The sequence below is a fragment of the Pseudonaja textilis genome, chromosome 3 (assembly GCF_049901715.1).
Source record: "Pseudonaja textilis isolate UNSWEBS1 chromosome 3, rPseTex1.2, whole genome shotgun sequence".
Taxonomy (NCBI): domain Eukaryota; kingdom Metazoa; phylum Chordata; class Lepidosauria; order Squamata; family Elapidae; genus Pseudonaja; species Pseudonaja textilis.
This window is the reverse complement of record NC_141992.1, coordinates 101991002-102012946: the sequence shown is the minus strand read 5'-3', so window position 1 is coordinate 102012946 and position 21945 is coordinate 101991002. Positions and strand designations below refer to the sequence as shown.

At 38.1% G+C, this 21945-nt stretch overlaps 1 protein-coding gene across 11 annotated transcripts; it reads left to right on the top strand.

The window, feature by feature from the left end:
• The first annotated feature begins 713 nt into the window (after positions 1 to 713).
• UAP1 (UDP-N-acetylglucosamine pyrophosphorylase 1) lies at positions 714 to 21688 on the top strand. 11 transcript variants are annotated; one of them, XM_087930499.1, is made up of 11 exons: positions 714 to 780; positions 2927 to 3222; positions 4669 to 4873; positions 4968 to 5143; positions 7785 to 7957; positions 10284 to 10477; positions 11634 to 11777; positions 12476 to 12664; positions 15594 to 15641; positions 19712 to 19778; positions 21110 to 21688. In XM_087930499.1, the coding sequence occupies exons 2-11, from the start codon at positions 2931 to 2933 to the stop codon at positions 21200 to 21202; spliced, it is 1581 nt and encodes a 526-aa protein (XP_087786625.1). In that variant the 5' UTR covers positions 714 to 780; positions 2927 to 2930; the 3' UTR covers positions 21203 to 21688. The 11 variants fall into 11 exon arrangements, with proteins under 11 accessions (XP_087786625.1, XP_026559166.1, XP_087786624.1 ...); XM_026703381.2 differs by having other exon boundaries at positions 714 to 785; XM_087930498.1 differs by having other exon boundaries at positions 714 to 828.
• Positions 21689 to 21945: the final 257 nt, after the last annotated feature.

Below are 21945 nucleotides of genomic sequence, written 5' to 3'. Positions count from 1 at the left end.
TACCGCATCAAACCAATACATTATTTCTTACACTGTACAGAATTTGGATTTAGGTTATGCGTTTCTCCAAAGTCACGGCCCCAGAATTAATCACTAACTATACATCCTTTAGCCTGGGCGGGGCTCGCTAATGTTACAAGTGTGAACTCAGAAGCGAATTAAATAAACCTTGGTTCAGTTAACCACGGGCAAAGAGCGTTACGCGAACACAGCCAAAAGGTTAAAGCGAGACAGAATGAAGGGCAGAGAAAGAACCACAAAGCAAAGTTCGCTGCCACATCACTCAAGCCTAAGGAAGCGGAATGTAACGGGGACTACTGCCGGGGCCAATGTCAATCACATGACGGAAGCGGACTTGCCCGCCTCTCCGCCTCCCTCCCAGCGACCACGATGCCAGCGAAAGCTTTTGCCACGACAATAGAGCTCGTCTCCGGCTTCAAGCTCACCCCAACCTGGTCCTGCCTTCCTAAGGCGGTAACTTTTCTCTTTAAACCCCGCCTCCTGGCATCGAGCCAATAGCGTTCCGTGTCAGTCCCGCTGAAGCATGACGTGGCTACATTCCAGAGTCATTGCCCCACCCAGTTAGTGGGAGGGTACGAGGCCTGAGCCGCTGGTCCCTCCTCCTGCCTGGTTATTGGCTAATGTAAGCGGAGAGGGGGGCAGAGTTCTGAAGGAGCTCTTGATGGGTTGGGTGTGACAAGAAGGAAAAAGACGAGACGAGCTGATTTAGAGGGGTTGTAAGAGGTGCTGCCTGACGCAACTGGCTGGCCGGCGAAACAGGCGAGGTTTGCTATTTTCCCACCTGGAGCCAGCGTTGAAAGAGGGAGGGCGAGTTTCATTTTTCTAAAGTGGACATTTACATCGGGGACGAAAGGGAGCCACATCGTCTGGAATTATTATTGTTCATTTGGGTCAAGCCTGGTGAATTATACTATAATTGTGTAACGTTTCTAGTTCTATGTATGCTATGTAAAAGTTGCTGTTTAAAATAAGCTCCTGTGGTGACGCCGGTTAATTTTACTGAAGTTATTATATGGTATCGTGCATTCTAACCTAAGGAAAAGATGAGTGGTGGATCTGTATTTCTTAAACATTGCTATAAATGTCATCTTTATATATAAGTGTGTGTGTGTGTGTGTGTGTGTGTGTATATGTGTGTGTGTATGTATGTATGTATGTATGTTTGTATGTATGTATGTATATAAGTCGAGTGCAATTGTACCTGAATGTAAGGTGCACTGAATACGACTAGGATAGCCCTAGAACTTACACAGGATCATGTTGATAAGTTGTTGCAGCACAGCTGAATTTAACCCTGTTAAACATTTATATGCACAGGTGTTGCAAAGCCAGATGATTTGAATGCTTCTACCCAGCAAATGCATAGGTGATCATTTCAGTGGATCTACAAATTATAGCAAAATATCCAGAATATTTTTATACTATTTGTCAAAAAAAAAACCATGCAGTAGAATCTCTGCTATTTTTACATGTGTAAAAATGTGAAAGAGAGTGGTACTACCATAACCATTGTAGAGGTAATAGGAGAATATGGGGTGGAGGAAGATTAAATGTTGGGCTGTAAGGTAATCATTATATATGTGTGTGTGTGTGTGTTCAGTTTGCTTTGTTAAAAAATGAATGAACACGTTCATGCGAATGACACAGGGAAATCATAAACTGCCAGTGCTTATATCTCTTGAGTCATGAATGGTCAGGATAGTCATATCTTTTTCATGTCTTTTGCTTATTATGTTTACATTTTTGTTTGTACTGAATTGGGATAAAATAACATTCTGTGTACAAATCTAAACCTTTGAAACATCCACTGTTGCTCTCGCTGAGATTTGAGAATATATATGTGTTTGTCTGTGTGTGTGTGTATGTGTTCAGCTTTGTTCGGGTATTTTCCCATGTCATTATAGTTGTGCTTATAAAGTTGTATCAACATTTCGGCAGAATCTCATCTGCCATCATCAGGCTTCTGTACTGTGTTCGTCTGTGAGTCAGACTTTCACAGACTTTCACAGTCTGACTCACAGATGAACACAATACAGAAGCCTGATGATGGCAGATGAGATTCTGCCGAAACGTTGCTACAACTTTAAAAGCACAACTATAATGACATGGGAAAATACCTGAACAAAGCTGAATACCATACATGTAAGTACCCGCAAAAAGTTAAGAAAACAAATATATATATATGACTTAATGAGTTATTCCTTTAACTTAATGATCACTTCTACCATTTTGGACAGTGCTCAACATCTCTTGGAGGGAAAGGAATCCACTGTCAGAACTAAAGCGTAGTGGAATTCAAAAGTTAACATACATTTATAATATTCACTAGATTTATATTCTGTATTTTGTACAATTCAATGTACAATTTTTGAATTTATAGTTAATTTGATAATTTCTGTTCTTGTTTGATCATATTTGGACTCAGATACCTGTTATCAGATACCTGTTACCTACTTCTCCAGAAGTAGCATACAGTTTTAATACATCTCATTTTACGTATTGGGTAAGATCAAGAAAATATGTATTGGGTGCTTGCAGAAGACTGCAGCTTGAACTTATCTTATAGTTCTATATCAGAACCATATTTTGTGTTAAATCAGGGGCCCTGCAAATGAATAGAGAGCACTAGGAAGAAGTTATTCACAGAAATATAGGAACCACACAAAAGAAAAAATTCTCTATGAGGACTTTTCCCCTTGTAGAGTGTTTTCAGTATTCTTGTCATTGCACAATGGGAGTGGAAGAGTCATGCAGTGTTCATGCTACTATCAAGCTGGCCCAATTTCCCCCCATCAAAGTCTCCATGAAATTATGCTAGAATTAATTTCAGAATTGAATGCTGGAAAAAAATGCAGAAAACTCATGCACAATGAGCTTCATGAATATATTTTTCTCTCTTATGCAGGATCATGGACAGCAACATCAATATCCATGTGCTCCAGCATTGCTTGGCTGAATCAGGACAAAGCCACCTTCTTCAGTTTTGGGAAGAATTAAATGAATTAGAAAAACAAGAACTATATACAGAATTAAACAGCATGGATCTCAAGGAGCTGGACCAGGCTTTTAAAAAAGCTATGTTAGATAGTAGCGATTTACCAGGGCAGGAAAGCATGGATGCAAAGATGGAACCTGTGCCACGTGAGGTCCTTGGGAGTACAACACGTGACCAAGCTCAATTGCCAATATGGGAGAGAGAAGGTAGGTTAAGGATCCAACAGGATGCATAGAATATTTTCAGAAAGTAAACCTTGTGTCATGCCCCTGGTGGAGACTGACTCTGAGGGAGAGGAGGAACAGCCAACAGGGAGTAGAGGTATGGCTCCAGAGGTTGTGGAGGAGGCTGGGGAAGGGCAGAGGCCGGCTGAGCAGGCAGAGGAGGACCTGGGCCCATCCCCTCTGAATGAACTAGACTATGTCCCAGAAAGGGCAAATGAGATGATAAGAAACTGAAGAAAAATATACTGGCTATCATTAATCTAAAGAGGAGCAGATTGAATAGTGACATGGCAGCTATCTTCAAGTATTTGAGAGTCTTAACAAAGAGAGAAAAAATTCTTCAAAGTTGCTCCAGAAGATAACAAAAAACAATATGTTTAAATTACTGAGAAACAGTTTTTATTGAACATCAGCCTGATGACAAAAGCCATTTAAAAGTGAAACAGATTGCCCTGGGAAAGGGTGGGCTGTTTTTGGCTGGAGATGATACCAAAACTGAATGGCCATCTGCTGAAGATGTTATGCCTCTGCACTGATCACGGCTTTGGATTATATGATCTCTAAGATCCTGTTCCACATTATATTCTATGATTTATGATAATTATTCAATGAATTTATTTTGTTTTGAAGCATGATCCGCAATAACACCGAAGAAATATAAAAACTGAAGAAAACCTAGTATTACAGCTTGAATCAACTGAACTTGATAAACAAAATTTTTAACTTTAGCACAGACACACAGACACACACACACACACAGAGCCATTAGAATTCTGCATTGTAGTATAAGAACAGCTCAAACAAGTTGATTGAGAAAGATTTAAAATGCTAAAAAGTGAGATTTTGACACTGCAGCATTCAGGCCATTGAACACTTGCAATTTATGTAGGCACTACTATGTTGCAGAAATTAAGTTAAAAAGTTAATGTTGTTATAACGTTGTTGTAACATTATACCAGTTGCTCATCTGTTTACATCTACCTATGGAATCACTAGTACAGAAATGCTTTAATATTTTCAGGAATAACTGAAAGCAGGAAGTTATCTAGGAAGATTTTACCCTGGAGGTGTTACAGACAGTCTTATATAAATGTTACTTGGGCAAATATCTATTTTCACATTCTGTGATTGGAAAGGTTAAAGTTTTGGTTTTAGCATAGGTGTTTTCCATCCTGTGTTGACTTGGGCTCCTGCATAAAATATTATCTTATGGTGAGTTCTTTTTATAATTGTCGTACATTCCATGAGAACCAGTTTGTTGAGCGATTAAGGCATAACATTCAGAGGTGCAGAATTTTTTCCCTTGTACTTACAGTACAATTTATTATGACTATGCTATTCAAAATTACAATAAAATGGCTATTGTCATGAAGTGGCACTTGAGGGGATTATCAGATTATTCCCTTTCATATTTCCTATTTGGTTTAGGTCTCCAACAGATTTCTCAGAGCAAAGTTGCTGTTCTTCTCTTAGCTGGTGGACAAGGGACAAGGCTTGGTGTCTCGTATCCCAAAGGAATGTATGATGTAGGTTTACTCTCCCATAAAACGCTGTTTCAGATCCAAGCAGAGCGTATTTTAAAACTGCAGCAGCTTGCCGAAAGGCAACATGGCCTTCAGTGTGTTATTCCATGGTAAGGATTTCTTGTCGTTTCAAAATGAAAGCATATCCTAAAAGTGTTTGTATCTGACTTTAATGAATTATGACTCTCTTGATGTTCTGGGCAGGTATATAATGACCAGTGGCAGGACAATAGAACTGACTAAAGAATTTTTTGTAAAACACAAATATTTTGGTTTGAAGAAGGAGAATGTGATCTTCTTCAAGCAAGGGATGCTGCCTGCCATGGACTTCAATGGGAAAATTTTCCTGGAAGGAAAGGGCAAAGTTTCTATGGCCCCAGGTAAGATGTAGATCTGTTTGGTTTGTAGGAATGAATTAGTAACTTGGGATTGAAGCAGACTTTAAAATCTTGGTTGGATAATTATCCACAGTCTAATAGTGTGGAGATATAGGCAGTTACTCAGATTACTCTGAAAAGATTGATTATCTTTATGAATTGGAGTTAGTAGATATCTCCACAATAAAATCAGCAGGACACAAAGTTATTTGAATAATAAATATCATTCCACAGTCGTTTGGAATTAGGGTGGATTTTCATCGGTTTGATATTTGTAATTGAAAGTCTTAATTTGAAGTTTGAAAATGTATTTTTTCCTTTATATATAATGCTTAAGTGATTCCTAAAGTTTGTAAAATATTATTGAAAGTGTATTTAAAAATATATTAAGAGAAAGTTAAAGAAAAAGGTGTGTTTAGCTTAAAGAAAAATCTAGAGGATGGGTGTCAAACTCATGGTGTCACCTTGCCGTCATGTGACATTTCATGACTTTTTTCCCTTTGCAGAGCTGGGCTGGGCGTGCCCTGCATGTGATGCAACCAGTCTGTGGGCCGCCAGTTGGACACCCCTGATCTAGAGTTTTAAAGAGGATGTATATGACAAGAAAAAAAATATGGGGGTAACTTGGAGGGGGTCATCTAAATTTAGTGAGTTAATCAGAGTTAGTTGGAATTTTATTGGTCTGATAGCGAACTTTACGTATGCTAAGAGGAAGTTAAAAAAAGATGTATTAGAATGCTTTAATTTTAGAAATGCTTTTAAAGAAAAGCTTAGTGTTTTAAAATGGATCAAAAAAATTCCCTTTAAGGTTAAAGAATCTGAAAGAATACAGTGAATTTTCTTAAAATAATTGTTGATAGTTTATAAAGATTATTAAGTGCAAATAGAAATACATAAATACATAAATATATTGGGTTTGCTGATCAGATACTGTGTTTCTCCAACAATATGGCCTCCATCAATAGGAAGGCCCAGCATGATTTCTAGGCATGAGGTGAAATTAAGCCCTGCCCCCAAAATTTAGGCCTATTTAATCCATGCTTTCCCCCGCCATTTCTCACATCGTTCATTAGAACTACACGAGGTGAAGAGGGAAGGGCGGGGGGGATAGGGAGAAAACTTGCCTTTAGGAGTGCCCTGCAGGTAGCCTAGGCTATAATACCCCGATAGCCGATAGAATCTCCCTAAAGGCAGAGTCCCCAGCTGCTTCAGGGCGTGGCATGGCTACCCATGTCCCCTTGCCTTTAGGCAGTCTCTTTTGGGCGATGTAAGCTCCCCAAGTGCAGTCATCAGCCACTTCAATCGGCCGGTAGAAGCAGCCTCGGGCGGCGCACACACACACTCCCCTCGCCACGAGGCTGCTTCTACCGGCCGATCAAAGTGGCTGGTGACTGCATTTGGGGAGCTTCCATCGCCTGAAAGAGACTGCCTAAAAGCGAGGGGACACGGACAGCGCCACCTCGCCCCGCAGTGGCTGGGGACTCTGCCTTCAAGGGAGCTTTTGTCTGCCGAAAGAAGTGGCCTCGCGGCAAGGGGAGTGTGTGTGTGTGTGTGCGTGCTCGCCCCAAGGCCGCTTCTACCGGCCGATCGAAGTGGCTGGTGACTGCATTTAGGGAACTTCCATCTCCCGAAAGAGACTGCCTAAAGGCGAGGGGACACAGGCAGCCCCGCCTCGCCCCGAAGCAGCTGGGGACTCTGCCTTCGGGGAGCTTTCGTCGGCCAATAGAAGTGGCCTCGTGACGAGGTACGTGTGTATGGGCCGCTCTAGGTAGGGGAGGAAATTAAGTCACCCCGAAAAGACGACCTAGCCATTTTTTCAGGGGTCAAAAAAAAAATAAGGCCCGGCCTTATTTTGTGAGAAACATGGTAGATTTGTTATAGAAATGGCTAGTAATATACTAATGTGTAAAAGTAAAAAATTGAGATTATAATGTTATCTTGAACTGCTAAAAAGGGTTGGAAGTCAACACCTTTTTTTTCTTCCCCAGTATCCCATATTTTTCCCACTTTCTTTTTTCTTCCCTTAATTTTCTATTTTTATTTTTATTTGCATTTTATGTTATACATTGATAAAATGAAAAAAGTGATATTTAAGGGGAAAAAATCAATAAGCTCTATAAAGCAATATTAATTTTTTCCATAAAAACAAATAGGAAATAATATTTCAAAACTTTATTCAACATAAACAAGTATAGGTAGTCTTCATTTAACAATTACAATTCATTCCAGAGAAATAGTCACTACGGAAGCCATGTGAAAGAGAGATGCTATGAAGATTGCAAGATGCTGCCATCTTATTCAGATAAAATTCTCATGCAGCAAAGCCAGCAGTACTGTTACTACAGTGTGTGTTGTTGTCAAAGTGCAAAAATTTGGACATACTTCAAGTGTGCAGATTGGTCAGAAAATGATTTTTCCACTATCATTTACCATGTTTATTATTATATTTGCAAACAGCCACTATCTGAAGCAGTTACTAAATGAAAGCTACTTATAGAACCAGAAACAAAACATTCCCCATTCTGTATTGCAAACCTTTACATCTGTATATCAAATGTAGCTTGAAAAAAGTCAGAAATGCTTAAAAAAAAGAAACCAAAACCCCACAAGAAACAATAAAATATAACGTTCTTTTCTTTTAAAGATGGCAATGGGGGTCTCTACCGAGCTTTAGGAACTCATCATATTATAGAGGACATGGAACAACGAGGAATTGGCAGCATACACGTCTATTGCGTGGATAACATTTTAGTAAAAGTTGCTGACCCTCGGTTCATTGGTTTTTGTATAAAGAAAGGAGCAGACTGTGGAGCAAAGGTAACAAAAGACTGAAGAGAATGAGTTGTCCCCTCCCTTTCTTAATCATTGTAATATAAAAAATATTTGGAAAAATAAATAATCAGGTCCTTTATTGCTACTATGCCAATTATTTTACAACGTATTTCTTGACTGCTGGTTCCTTTGCTAGTTACCCCTAAAAAGCAAAAGATAAGTATCACTTCAACATTTTTATTGTCCATTCTAATGTTGGTTGCTGTACCTATTACCATTAGTTTGGGTTTTGTATTTAATCTTAATTCCATTTTTTTTTCACTGTGCTCCTTGACTTTCATTAATAGAACCTATATTTTCATCTTAACAGGGAAGAGTCATCAACATGTCACAGACTACCAATGTTTTTTCCTCCAATTTTAAACATTCATTTTTATTTTCCCAGTCCAAGCTCTCTCAATATATATTCATCATATACATTGAATAAATAAAGGTAGAATATGCATCATTGTCCCATTCCTTTGCTGACCTGGATGTTCCATCCAGATTGTGATTGCAGGTTTCACATAGGAATTATGAGATATTCTGGGATTCTCGTTTTCCTTAAGCTTTTTTATAATCTGTAAGGCACATATTGATTTATTTTGGGTATTCTTTGGCTTTTTAGATTAGTCAGCATGCATCAGCCATAGTATTTTGTATTCCTTGGCTTTCTCTAAAGCATGTGGCACCTCCTTTCCATGGTATGGTTCTAAGCTATTTTGGAGGATCCTATTTTGCTGGTGTGTGAAATTAAGGATATTGTATAATAGTTTGCACACATTGTTAAATCTGCTTTCTTTGGTAATGGTATGTAAATTGATCTCTTCCAATTTGTTGGCCACTGTGTCATTCTCCAGATTTCTTGGCATTATTTTGGTTTGAAATTTTACAATTGTTATTCTGTTCTTTGCTATATTTCTGGGATATTCAACCATTCCTGTAGCTCTCTGACTTGGTAATTGTCAAGTTCTAATCCTAGAGGTTCGTGTTAAAAGGGAATATATTCTAAAGCGTTTCAAGGAATTTTCTTAGGTGTTGACACCACTCTTTTCATCTTTGTTTGACCTTTCTTAAATCAGTTACCTTCGATCTATTAGTTTCCCCTAGCATACCAATTCAGAGAAATTCCTTCCAATTTCAGAATTCTATAGAATAGAAATTATAGTGAATTCATAATCTTTTTAAAAATAATTTATCCAGAGTTGCTTACTTTTTATTCTGAGATAAGAATAGGAACGGATGTGTACTTTAATTATGTCTGTTGATTTGGTTTGGTTGATTTGATTCACGAGTAATTTACAAGCTATTTAGTAACAATATCTGCTCATTTTGTAAATTAGTTCCTTGGTTAAATTGGGAATCCATATCCATAATATTAATAAGAAATTCATATGGATGCAATGATCAGAAATGACCCAAGTTTGGCAGGAGGATTTCTTTATGATTATTTTGCTATGACACCCTCATGTGGTGAGAGAGAAAGTTTTAGAGCTGGCAACATTTCTAATATTACAGAAATTAATTTTGGATGATGAAGCTTGCCAGTTTTGAAATTTTGGTTATCTGATAGAAGAGTTCTTTCTGACAGAAGAACCATATTTTTCATCTGCCAATTCCTGCTGTAGTGTGATGGTATCTAACTCCTGTTGCTAAAACAAAATGTCATAAAGGTCAATTTGAACTGTGCTAAACAGAGAACTTGAGGTGCTAATATGAGTATCAGATTTCAAGAGCTACCTGGTGAGTTTTATCTTAAGCATCTTAAAGCAGAGAGTTCAATACAATCCATGTTCATCTCTTGACAGTCAAAACATGACTTTTGTGATTAAATGTGCAAAACTATTAAACTATTTTGGAATGTTTTATATTTTGCTTTAAAACATACCTTTGCCATTAGTACATACAGTATTTGATTAGATTAGATTAACAGAGTTGGAAGGGACCTTGTAGGTCATCTAGTCCAACCCCCTGACCACACAGGAGACCCTACACCATTTCTGATAAATGGCAGTCCAAACTCTTCTTGAAAGTCTCCAGATTGAGGGTATTGAAAACTCTGACACTGTCGAGATCTGTCGTATTTCAGGCATTTTAACAATGTGGTAAAATACTTAAAAATTGTTATTTTTGTCAACACTCATAGAATTGCTATAGATCATTTGCATAGTTTGATCCCATCATTTAAAATTTTCTCCCTTATGCCAATATATATTAAACTGAGGATAACCATTATTACATTTGAAGAAGGAATTATATTTCATCAAAATGTATATCACAGTTATTTACATCAATTCAATTTATTACAATTCTGTTTTCTACCCATTACAAGGTTGTCGAAAAAACTAACCCGACAGAACCAGTTGGAGTGGTGTGCCAAGTAGATGGTGTTTACAAAGTGGTGGAATACAGTGAGATTTCTCTGGCCACAGCCCAGAAAAGAAGTTCTGATGGCCGATTACTTTTTAATGCTGGCAATATTGCCAATCACTACTTCACAATGCAGTTTCTAAAAGATATTGTCAAGTAAGGACTTTCTTTAATCATGCTGATCTATGAAATGCTGTTCTAAAGTCATTTCTGCTCTTCATGCTAAAATCTGTTCTTTTTTATTATGTTTCCTATGGCACAACCTATAATACTCAGGATGGTTCAAACCAAAAAATAAAAACTATTTAAGTTTAGCATACAATGAAAGTATCACATAGGCCTGCGGTGGCTAATCTTTTTGGCACTGAGTGCTGAAATGGGAGCACGCATGTGCCAGAAACCGAAAGAGCAGCTCCCTGACACACACAGGAGTGCCAGAAACTGGAAGCTTAGCTTCCCAGTGCACGCATACGCACAGGACACCTGGTCTTCCAGTTTCTAACATGCATGCGCATGCGAAGACCAGCTGACCGGCAAGTGCATGCACTATCTGGTGCTCATTCATGCATGCGCCAGAACCCAAAAGAGCAATGGTGTGCCCAGAGAGATGGTTCTGCATGCCACTTTTGGCACGCATGGCATAGGTTCACCATCATGGATATAGGCAATACTCACAAATTGCACAAAGCAAAGAATGCTGCTGGTAGAACACTTTTTAAAATCTTTTAGGACATATAGAACATAATTTTATTTTCCTCTGCTGTATTTCCCTTAACCATTTTTTTAAAGCTGCAAAGTGGTATCTCTTTTTGTTGCTGATTTCTTTTGGTCTCCTGATCATGGTTGCTTTTTTCTCCTAACTTCTTTCTGAGATGCAGTTATGATTCCTAGTTTGGAACTTGTTTTGTCTATAAGTTTAGCATCATTAGTGATGTCCTGAAAGGAAAAAGATAAATGATGAAGTGGCACAGTCTCTGGTATATAGAATCAGAGTTGTTCAGAGCTCCGGGTCAAAATCCATACAGTAACTTAGGTTCTTTCAGAAAATGTGTCAAAATAGTGCACTAATGTTTACATTGTGCTGTAAACAAGATAAGGGACAGGAAGAGATTACAAGCAGTGGTGAGTCCTAATTGACAGTAATTAACACTAGTGGTACTTTTTTACAGGATTAAAAAGATGGCTCAGGTATCTAGTTTTAAAATAGCTATTATTTGCCTGCCAGAATGATGGGATTTAAAAAATGGAGATAGGCCAATTGATAGACCATGGTGTGCTGCTTACTCTGGTGACTCCTGTCTTGATGTTTCAGTGATTATGAACCTCAGCTGCAACATCATATAGCTCAGAAAAAAGTTCCCTATGTAGACGTGACCACGGGAAATGCTGTGAAGCCTGACAAACCAAATGGAATTAAAATGGAAAAATTTGTATTTGATATCTTCCAGTTTGCTAAGTAAGTCCCAAGTGATTGACTTATTTTGTGTGCATCTTAGTATAACTCTTGGCTTTATTTTTCTTTTGAAAGTTCTCCCCACTCCTGATTGAATAAGATTATCCTTTTGACTGTGGCTAAGAAGCTGAGCTGTCTGAAAACACTACATTATGGGAAGCTGGCAGATAGAAGAGTAAGATGTGCAGTTAAGCACAGATCAGAAAGGGATACGCTACATATAATATTGAAATTAGAATTATGTGGCATTTGTAGGACATGTAAGGTGTTACAGAAGAATGAGGAACAGTAATTTGTCTTAAAGTTGTCTTGGGAACCAGTCAAAAGCAACAGGAGGAACAGATGTGGTTTAAACTAAAGAGGAGAAAGCAGATATCCAGTGGCTATTCTGTTTAGACTGAAGCTCAAGGCAAACTTCTTCAAAGACTTTGCATCATTGTGCCTATCTAAAGGAAGGACTACAACTATCTCCAGCAATTGCTATAAAGTTGGTACGCATTTTAGTTTTGAAAGCTTTGAAAAAATATTTTGGGTGAAGATATAAATAATGGTAGAAATGTTTTCTTCCCCTCTGTTGACTTTTCCTTGGCATATGAGTTTGTTGCTAATGTCCATCTATAGGACTGTAGTTGATAGTAGTAGATGTAGAAAGTGATTAAAATCTTTACACTTGACCAATCTCAACTTTATTTTGAATCCAGGAACTTTGTGGTTTATGAAGTGCTGCGAGAAGATGAATTCTCCCCTTTGAAAAATGCTGATAGCCAAAATGGCAAGGACAATCCCACCACTGCAAGGCACGCCTTGATGTCACTGCATCAGTGTTGGGTTCTCAATGCTGGTGGACACTTTGTGGATGAAAATGGAACATGCCTGCCAGCTATTCCACGGTTAGAAAATTTGACCTTCCCCTAATTTTTATCTTCCATCTCTAATAACTAATAACAGACTACTGTGTGTAGTCTGCATGTAATTCCAGTTCAACTGAGAGAACATACATAGTTGTGTTACCAATGTTCCATTTGGTAAAATTCCAAACCAGATTTTGCAGCATGCTTCCTGATGTATAACATTATATTAAACTTTAATAGAGTGATGTATTTATTGCATGCCTAAATAATGAGGTGTTGTAGCAACATAAAATTGCCACAGGTCTATTAGTTATTACTGTAAAATATGCATAGCTTTAGAGGTTAGATTTGCATGAAAATGGAGCTCTTCAGCAATGGGATCCTACCTTAGTCACTACTGGTTTGGGGTGATTGCATGTGTGCATTCATGCATGCGCACCCCTAATGTACGCATTCCTAACAAGCCAGTCAGTTGAGAGGATGAAGAAACGAAAAGCTAGGAACGACCCTCCCATGTGCTTTTTGGTCTTTTATCCTCTGAGCTGATTGGAGGCTTTTTTCCTCCTCTCAGCTGATTGGAGGCTTTTTTTTTTTTACTACTGGTTCAGCTGAACTGGTCTGACGGTAGCATACCACCACTGAAGCTCTTGCATTTAGAAAACGATTTCCATGCAAAGCAATTCCAAATTCAAAGTAGATACAGAACAATTAAAGCCCTGAAAAATAACTTGCCTAGGTTATATTTCCCTTGTGCAGGCCAGCCAGGCTTCCTTAAAAGAGGGCTGAAACATTCATATCTGTAACCCATGGCAACGAAGCTTTGTGGTCATTTTCTGTGCATCTTGGGATCTTTGTTCAACAAAATACAGGTAGTCCTCGACTTACAATTGAGCCCAAATTTCTGTTCATAAGTGAGCCATTTGTTAAGTGACTTTTGCCCCATTTTATGATCTTCCTTGCCACAATTATTAAATGAATCGCTGCAGTTGTCAATAAGTTAATAACACCGTTGTTAAGTGAAGGTGGCTTCTCCATTGACTTTGCTTGTCAGAAGATCACAAAAGGTGATCACGTGACCTGGGGAAATCACAACAATCATAAGTATGAACCAGTTGTCAAGCATTGATCACATGATTATGCTGCAAAGGTCGTAACTGAAGAATAAGTCACCTTTTTCAGTGCTGTTGTAACTTTGAACATTCACTAAATGAACTGTTGTAAGTCGAACACTAGCTGTACAGAGTTGCTCTCTAAACGAGAGAGAAAGCAAAGGAGAACTAAGTTTGCTTGGAATTCTAGTTATAGAACACAGTAATCTGAATAACAGAGTTCCCTTCAAAAAGACAGGGCGGTGTTTTTCAAACTTGGTGATCTTTAAAATATATAGACTTCAATTTCAGAACTTGCCAGCCAGAATGCTGGTTGGGGAATTCTGGAAGTTGAAGATTAACACCTTAAAATTTCCTAGTTTGAAAATGCTGGTCTAGTCTGTGTACTCCCTGTCTGAGTCCAGAGTTTAAACATGTACTTTTAGAGAGAGAAAGATTTTTGGAAGAACAAAATCACAATAAAAAAGGAGCTTTGTGTGTGAAAAAGCAATGAAGAATCAAAATAGCATGTCTGTTTGAACTACAGGAAGAACTGCAGGAAGTTTAGATCTCAGTTTAAGGTTTCCCTTCCTGAGCTAGCCACTAAATTGTTATAAACTAACCCCATTTGCTTGTCACCTAAATGCTCCCAAACATTTGACTTTGAAATCTTGCCTCCTCAGTTATCTTTCTTGGGAGAGATGGCAATGGTTCATTTGTTTTGATGTAGGAAGAACAGTAAAGAAGAAAATGTCAGATGACATGGTATAGTGTTAAAAGCTCATCACCTTTATTACATAGCAAGAAAGTTTCTGATACAAATTTTCATCTGGCTCTAAAAATGTCCCAAGAAGTCATATTGGAGTTGAGTGTCAAAGTCCAAAAAGATCATGATTGAAGAAAGATATCTGAAATTTAAGGAAAGGCAGTGTTTTGTTCTTCAAATATTGCTGAACTAACCGTTTGCAACACCCCTCGTTATTGCTAGGCTGGGTGCAACTTCGGGAGTGACATTTTAGCAACATATAGAGAACCACATGTTGCTCAATACTGATATCAAATTGATATCAGAGATCCAGTTTGGTCTAGTGGTTAAAGCAACAGGCTAGAAATCAGAAGACAGTGAGCTCTACTCCCTTAGGCTGGGTGGCCTTAGGCTAGTCACTTTCTCTCAGCCCAATTCACCTCACAGGGTGGTGGTTGTGGGGAAAGTAGAGGAAGGAAGGAGTATTGTGTGTGTTTGCCTCCTTAACTTATTTATAAAAAATAATAACGGTGAGTTATAAATTGAAAACAGGGTTTTGGATAAAAAAAGCTGCCATTCAATTTAGTGTACAGGTATTCCTCAACTTACCATCACATACTTTTTGGGATCAGAATTTTAGTCACTAAGTGATGTCATTGTTAACTGAGTCATCATATGAGTATACCCAATTTTATGACCATTTTTACTATGGTTGAGCAAATAACTACATTTTTAAAGCAAATCATGCAGTCCTTAAGCGAATCTGGCTTTCACTATTGACTTTTTAGAGAAAACCACAATCATGTGACTGTAGAATGCTGCAGCCATGGTTAAATGTGAGCTGGTTGCCAAGCACCCAGATTGTGATCACATGACCATGAAGATGGAACAATGGTTATAACTTTGAGGACAGATCATAAGTCATTTTTCAGCGCTGTAGTAACTTCAGACTGTTGTTAAACAAATGGTCATAAGTTGTGGACTACCTGTTTGCCTCTAACCTCCTTCTAAATAGGCAGATAGAATCTGCCCACTCCATTCTTCCCGTATCATAGAAAGACCCCTTTTTAGATAATGGCACACCCCTCAATTTTGTGTCCCTGCTCATTAATCCTTCTTTTTCCCCATATGACAGCAACACAAATGGAAGGTCAGATGTGATCCAAGCTGATGCCAATCCCAAGTAAATATACTGTCTCGGGCCGCTGGGAATGCATGGTGATGGGTCTGCTTGGCTACTGGCTAACACACCTCTCCATAGCATGTAGGGTCTTGGCATCCATCTTTTTATTTGGTATTAAAAACAACAAACAATTCTTACTTATTTCTTGGGACCTCTGAAATAATGGCCAGCGACTACCTTAGATTCACTTCTTGGAAGACTTTGCATGTGTAGAGCTTTTTTCACATCTATAAAATCTGTGGCTTTTAAAATTTTAAGTAATGAGCTTTGCTGGCGGGCTGCACTGAAAACATAACACTGCTGTCGCTGTTGTTGGAATGGGATAGAGAAGAGATGGTAAAGCATAATGTTGCACCTGCAGTGCTGTTTCTTTTAAATCGGGGGCGTGCAGGGAAGTCTGTGCAAAAGTATGGCTTTGGATGTTCTTTTTACTGCATAAATCCTACTGAATTCTATTTTTCACCTTGGGAGCAAGGCAGAGGTGATATTCAGCAGGTTCTGACCAGTTCTGGAGAACTGGTAGTGGAAATTTTGAGTAGTTCGGAGAACCAACAAGTACCACCTCTGACTGGCTTTGCCCCCATCTATTATCTGCCTTCTGAGTCCCAGCTGATCAGCTGGGTCTTCTTTGGTTGCCCTGCACAGGAGAACGGAGCTGGAAAGCAGGTTAGTGGAGTGGGGAGGGAATGGGATTTTGCAGTAACCTTCCCCCTGGAGTGGGGAGAGAATGAAGATTTTACCGTATCCTTCCCCTGTCACGCTCACCAAGCCACGCCTACAGAACTGGTAGTAAAATTTTTTGAATCCCACCACTGGAGCAAGGGAAATGGAGAATATAAGGGTCTTCAAACTAGATTGTGAAGAAAAAGAGATCATAGGAAAAGGAGCATTAGTGAATGAAGAGGGCAGTAAAGGGAGCAATCCAAAGGCGATTGAGGACAGAATAGAGGGGTTTCTCATTTATAGGTATTTAATAATTCCTGGGTATTATTTTGTATTTATAGTTGTTCTGTCATAAATGACACTGTTTTGTCTTACCTGAAAGCCAGTCTTGTAGGAAGAGGTAACAGATACAAGATTCTAGTCAACAAATGTATTGGTTCCGTATCTTTAGAAGTAGCTCATTTTGTCTTGGTTATTCATTGAGAGTGTTAATTGCCCAGTAACTGCCCAGTACAAAAAAAAAAGGGGGGGGGGTAGCTAGAGCTCTTTCGTCCCACCCAAGGTCCCTGAAGTGAATTTTACTTTTTGTGATTGTTGGAGATCTAATCAGGCCCATTATTTGTCACTTTACAAAGATGTGTATAATTATCGGAATGTACAAATAATAACATTTTAAATGTGCTAGCTATTTTTTGTGTCTTTCTGCCCAACACCTCTAGCTCCCAATTTTCTGGCAGGCATCACAGGACTATGGAAAGACATCATTCTCTAGACACACATCTTTATTGGTTTTATCTTTCAAGAACATTGAGAAAACAATTCCCATCTTTCCAGTAAAATTTGGGAGTGAGGTTTCCTTCTTATTCATGCTGTGACCTAGGGAAAAGGGTATATTTTAATATCTGATATTCTCCAAAGCTAAACACAAATCATGTGAGCCACCTTCTTCCGCTTTCAATTCTTTGCAAAGGGAATATTTGAATACTGGGAAAGTTTTGTTTTTTAGGTTCAGGTAGTCCTCGATATATGAGTATAATTGAACCTTAATTACAATCAATGGTCACTGCGGTCATAAGTGAAAGCATCATATGACCAGATCATTATATTTTAATATTTTTTGCTGCAATTGAAACTGAAAGTAATTTTGGAAACCAGCAAAAAACATTGCAGATGATGGTCATGTGACATGGGACATTGCAAACAGCCATAAAGACGAGCTAGTTACCAAATGCTTAAAATGCAGATCACATGACTATGGAGGTGTTGTAGCTATCATAACTTCAAAAACAGGTCTTAAGTGGTTTTGGGGAGACGCTCTTAGAACAGTTGTTAAGTGACCAATCATAAGTTGAGGACTACCTGTATCTACATTTTCCTTGCACTCCAGTTTGGAGGATGTAAAAAAAAATCAAACTGTCTCCTACTGTTATTTTCCCATTGGTGTAAGTGAAAAAAGACACTTTTCATTCTGTGTTTCCTAGAAAACTCAACCAAGAGGTGATATATATACAATATATCGTACTGCAGTTTGGAAAATAGTGGTTTCTCCTGTTCTTTTTTCCCCAAAGTTGTAATATTATTTTTTGTCTTACATAAACTTTGGGAGACAGGAATTCTTCCTCATATGTTTGGAGATTTAGAACAGAGAAGAAATGACTGCTGAAAACCTTTCATTTTTCTTAACATATGCACAAAAGGAAAACATTGAATTGTGCTGTACTTCTAGTGATTTTGAGGTCATGTCCATGTAATTTTCTTGCAGCAACAGAGGACTGATTTGAATCCAAGTCTGTGGTTTTTTGTTGCTTTTTATTTTCTAGCCTACAGACCTAATAAATATTCTACTGCTTCTTATCACTGCGTCATCACCATGTCTGCTCTGCTTAGCTTGCTTAGCAATCCAAGCCATCTAGGTACTTTCACTAATTCACTGAACATCAGCAAATAAAAGATTTTTTTTTTCCTGTCACCGAGATGCTTGTTCTGAGAACAAATAGAGATAAGCTGATGAGGCAGAGATGAGATTAGATTTTGAAGAGATGTTCCTAATTGGGCAGTACAGTATTCTTATCTGGACACGTAGTATGCCTGGATAGGCAATAACGTATTTTTGGGGAGTATTGGATAAGTATGGACCCAATGATAGACCCCTGTTGGCATTTTGTGATTTCAATGAAGTGGTTATATTTTTTTCTGTACTGACATTTTATTTTTTTAATTAAATTTATATACCGCCCATCTTGCTAATCTCTGCGACTCTGGATAGAACATCTTCCTTTCAATCAACTATCTTGTTAAGAATTCATCAGTTGATTCTTAAACATGATGGGCAAGCATCTTTATGCAAGAGCAGAAATAGAGTAAGAAATAGTGATGAAAGAAATTAAAGGCACATAATAAGAGCTAAAGAAGAAGAAATAAAATTAGTTTACACTGAAATTTTACATTTGTATCTCTGCAAACCTTCTTTGCTTCCCCCATATCTGAGTACTGATTTATAATTGCTTTTTGCAGTTGAAACTCATGCTGAGCTTTTCACTCCTCACATACTCATTGACCCACACAATACTTATTGTACATCCCTGCAACCCTCTCTGACCTATATGACATCTCTCATGCTACCTTGTGCATCCTTTCCAGCTCTTATAGTACCTCTTATGCATGCTTGGGAGCCTTTGCCCCCTCTCTCCAATTTGCATGGTGCCACACGTGCACCACCATGCACCCTTTTGCACCTTCCCTGAACCACATGGTGTCTCTTGTGCATGTCTCTTCCTTCCCCGCATCCCTATGTACCCCTTACTTTCTCCACCCAACAGCAGCTACTTGCCTGCCTGCCAGCCTGGAACTTCCAACTTCCTGCCAGGTTCCCCATTGACTTTTCTTATGGCAAGAAACGTTGCAGTGGTGCTGAAATGGCCACAACTCTGCCAAACTTCAATCCCACAAGAGTAATGGGTCCTGAATTTTGGCAATCTATAAGTTAGCAAATTTAAGGTAACTTGTTTCAGAAATTGTTGCCCTTATGATGAACCACTTAGCACCATTGAAAATTGCAAGTAGACACAAGACTTTTAATAGTGTATAGATACAGTATGATACTAAAAATTGAGGGTTGCCCGGGTTTCAATGTTTGTCTCATTTTTCCTGGGAAAAAATTATATTTCTCAAAATATTGTCTCTCTACCTAGTGCATATCTCTGTCTCCCCATCTCTGTCCATCTCCTCTCACCTTGCATGCTGTTAATACTAATAAGATTTCTGGAGCACTAAAAACAAGTTTCATGACAAGAGCAGAGAAAGACATTCATGCCTCAACAAGCGTTTGCCATGTACACAAATAATATAGGAGTATAGGTGTGTTTCTCATCTTGAACTAACACCTTTTCTTTATAATTTTTCCTTAGTTTGAAAGATGCAAATGACTCGCCAATTCAGTGTGAGATTTCTCCTCTTGTCTCCTATGGGGGTGAAGTAAGTTGCTATGGTATTCTGAATTCTTTTTCTCCTTCCCCTGCCTTCTAAACACTCTGTCGTAAAGTCACAAATCTGCTTTAAGGATGATAATATAAATAAGCCCTGGTGGTACAGTGGTTAGAATATAGTATTGCAGCCTAACTCTGCCCACTGCCAGCAGTTCGATTCTGAATGATTGAAGGTTGTCTCAGCCTTCCACCCTTCCGAGTTTGGTAAAATGGACCCAGATTGTTGGGGGCAATATGCTGACTCTAAACCACACAGATAATGCTGTAAAGCACTGTAGAATAGTATATAAGTCTTAAGTGCTATTGCTAAATATAAATACAGATGATAGGGCAAAGTTGAAACAAGCAACCTCTGTGAAAGGAGTGTGATGTAATAATGGGAAAGCTGATGTTCCTGTGGCTCATGGCAAAAGTCCTGGGCATGTAATCCTTGTTTCCCATACTTGGATGGCATTGTGAGTAAAGAAGGATGTTTAATTGCTGAACGCTTGTATTACAAATTTCAACAATCCATGTAGAATCATTGGTGTTAATATAACTACAGTATATACAATACATTTATGGATTACTACTTCATTCCTACTTGATATTGGGATTCGTATTATATTATTGTAAATTAGACTGCTAAACTTGCTAGCCTACTCCAATAGCTAAAAATGCAGCTTTAAAACATCACTTTTACAAAACTGTCTTTCATAGAAAATTGAGTAAGCAGCTAGTTTCAATGTTGTTGCAAGCCATTATAAGGAGGCTTTCATCAAAACCTTTCTCAAATACTATAATTATGCAACAGTACAAAGGTTTAATTGGACTTTACTAGGTCTTGTGAGCTTGAAGGTTTAACATGAATATATCAAGTGCTCCTAACACTTGATTTTCATCCCCATAATAATCCTTAATGGAAGATGATAATACCTTAAGCATATAGGAGGAGCCTTAGTGGCGCAGTGGTTAGGGTGCAGTACGGCATGCTACTCCTACTGCAATTTGGCAGATCGAATCCCACCAGGCTCCATCCTTCTGAGGTGGGTAAAATGAGGATCCAGATTATTGGGGGCAATATGCTGACTCTGTAAACTGCTTTGAGAGGTCTGTAAAGCACTATATAAAGTGGTATATAAGTCTAAGTGCTATTGCTGTATACCTAGAAAATGGGATTTACAAAGCTGTATTTAAGGCCATCCAGTACAGTCTGAACCGGAATTTGAAACTGATTCTCTCAAAGTCCAAATTGTATATTAGATTACATTTGATGGTTAAATTTGCTGTACTGATACTAAATTTATCCTGACTAGTTTCTGAGTGTTTCCTTTTTCCTAGGGATTAGTGGAGTTGGTCAAAGACAAAGAATTCCATGCTCCTTTGATTATAGACCAAAGTGGGATCCACGAACTAGTGAAGAATGGTGTCTGAAATGTCCAGGAGAGATCACCTTTCTAGTCCGAGATTTTATGATCCTTTTGTGTCAGACTGAGTATTTAAACAAAGGTTTCACTATCACCTTGAAGAATCTTCACTCAAATTGAGTTTTCTTAAAAATCAGTAGTAGGCTACAAATAAGAAAAAATACAAACATTGACTTCATCTTGGAATCTTGGAAATAACTATTTATATAATTCTTTAATGTTTTAAATTGTTACTGTTTGAAATTGCAGCACCTATTTTGTTACATGCTGTAGTGTTTGAAGACATCAGCATTTTCTTCCAAGTCCTTTATTACACCTGTAAATGGTCTAAGTGGTACGAAGGTTGGGACACTTACATGAATTCTTATTTTTAAGTTTGGTTTTTGCATTTGGTACCTATGCTTTACAAATAATTATATCTTGCTGGAATTGCACAATTGAAACACTAAAAATAATACAATTGAATTAAAATGAATTAAAATGTTTTTCCTAATATAATGTTTCTTGAAACTTCTTTAATACGACTTATATTTATGTTAGGGCAGAGGCTATAAGATACTACGATAATGAGAGACTGATACGTTTTTCTACATTTTTGTGGAAAGTGCTCACTGCAGTCAGTGAGGATCTAAGGAATGTATTCTCTTCCCAAGATTTGTATATAGAACAAGGATACAACAGAGTCTCTCTCTTGAAACTGTGTTTAAGGAATCATTGCAGGAAATAAGGACTATTTAAATTTCTTCTCAA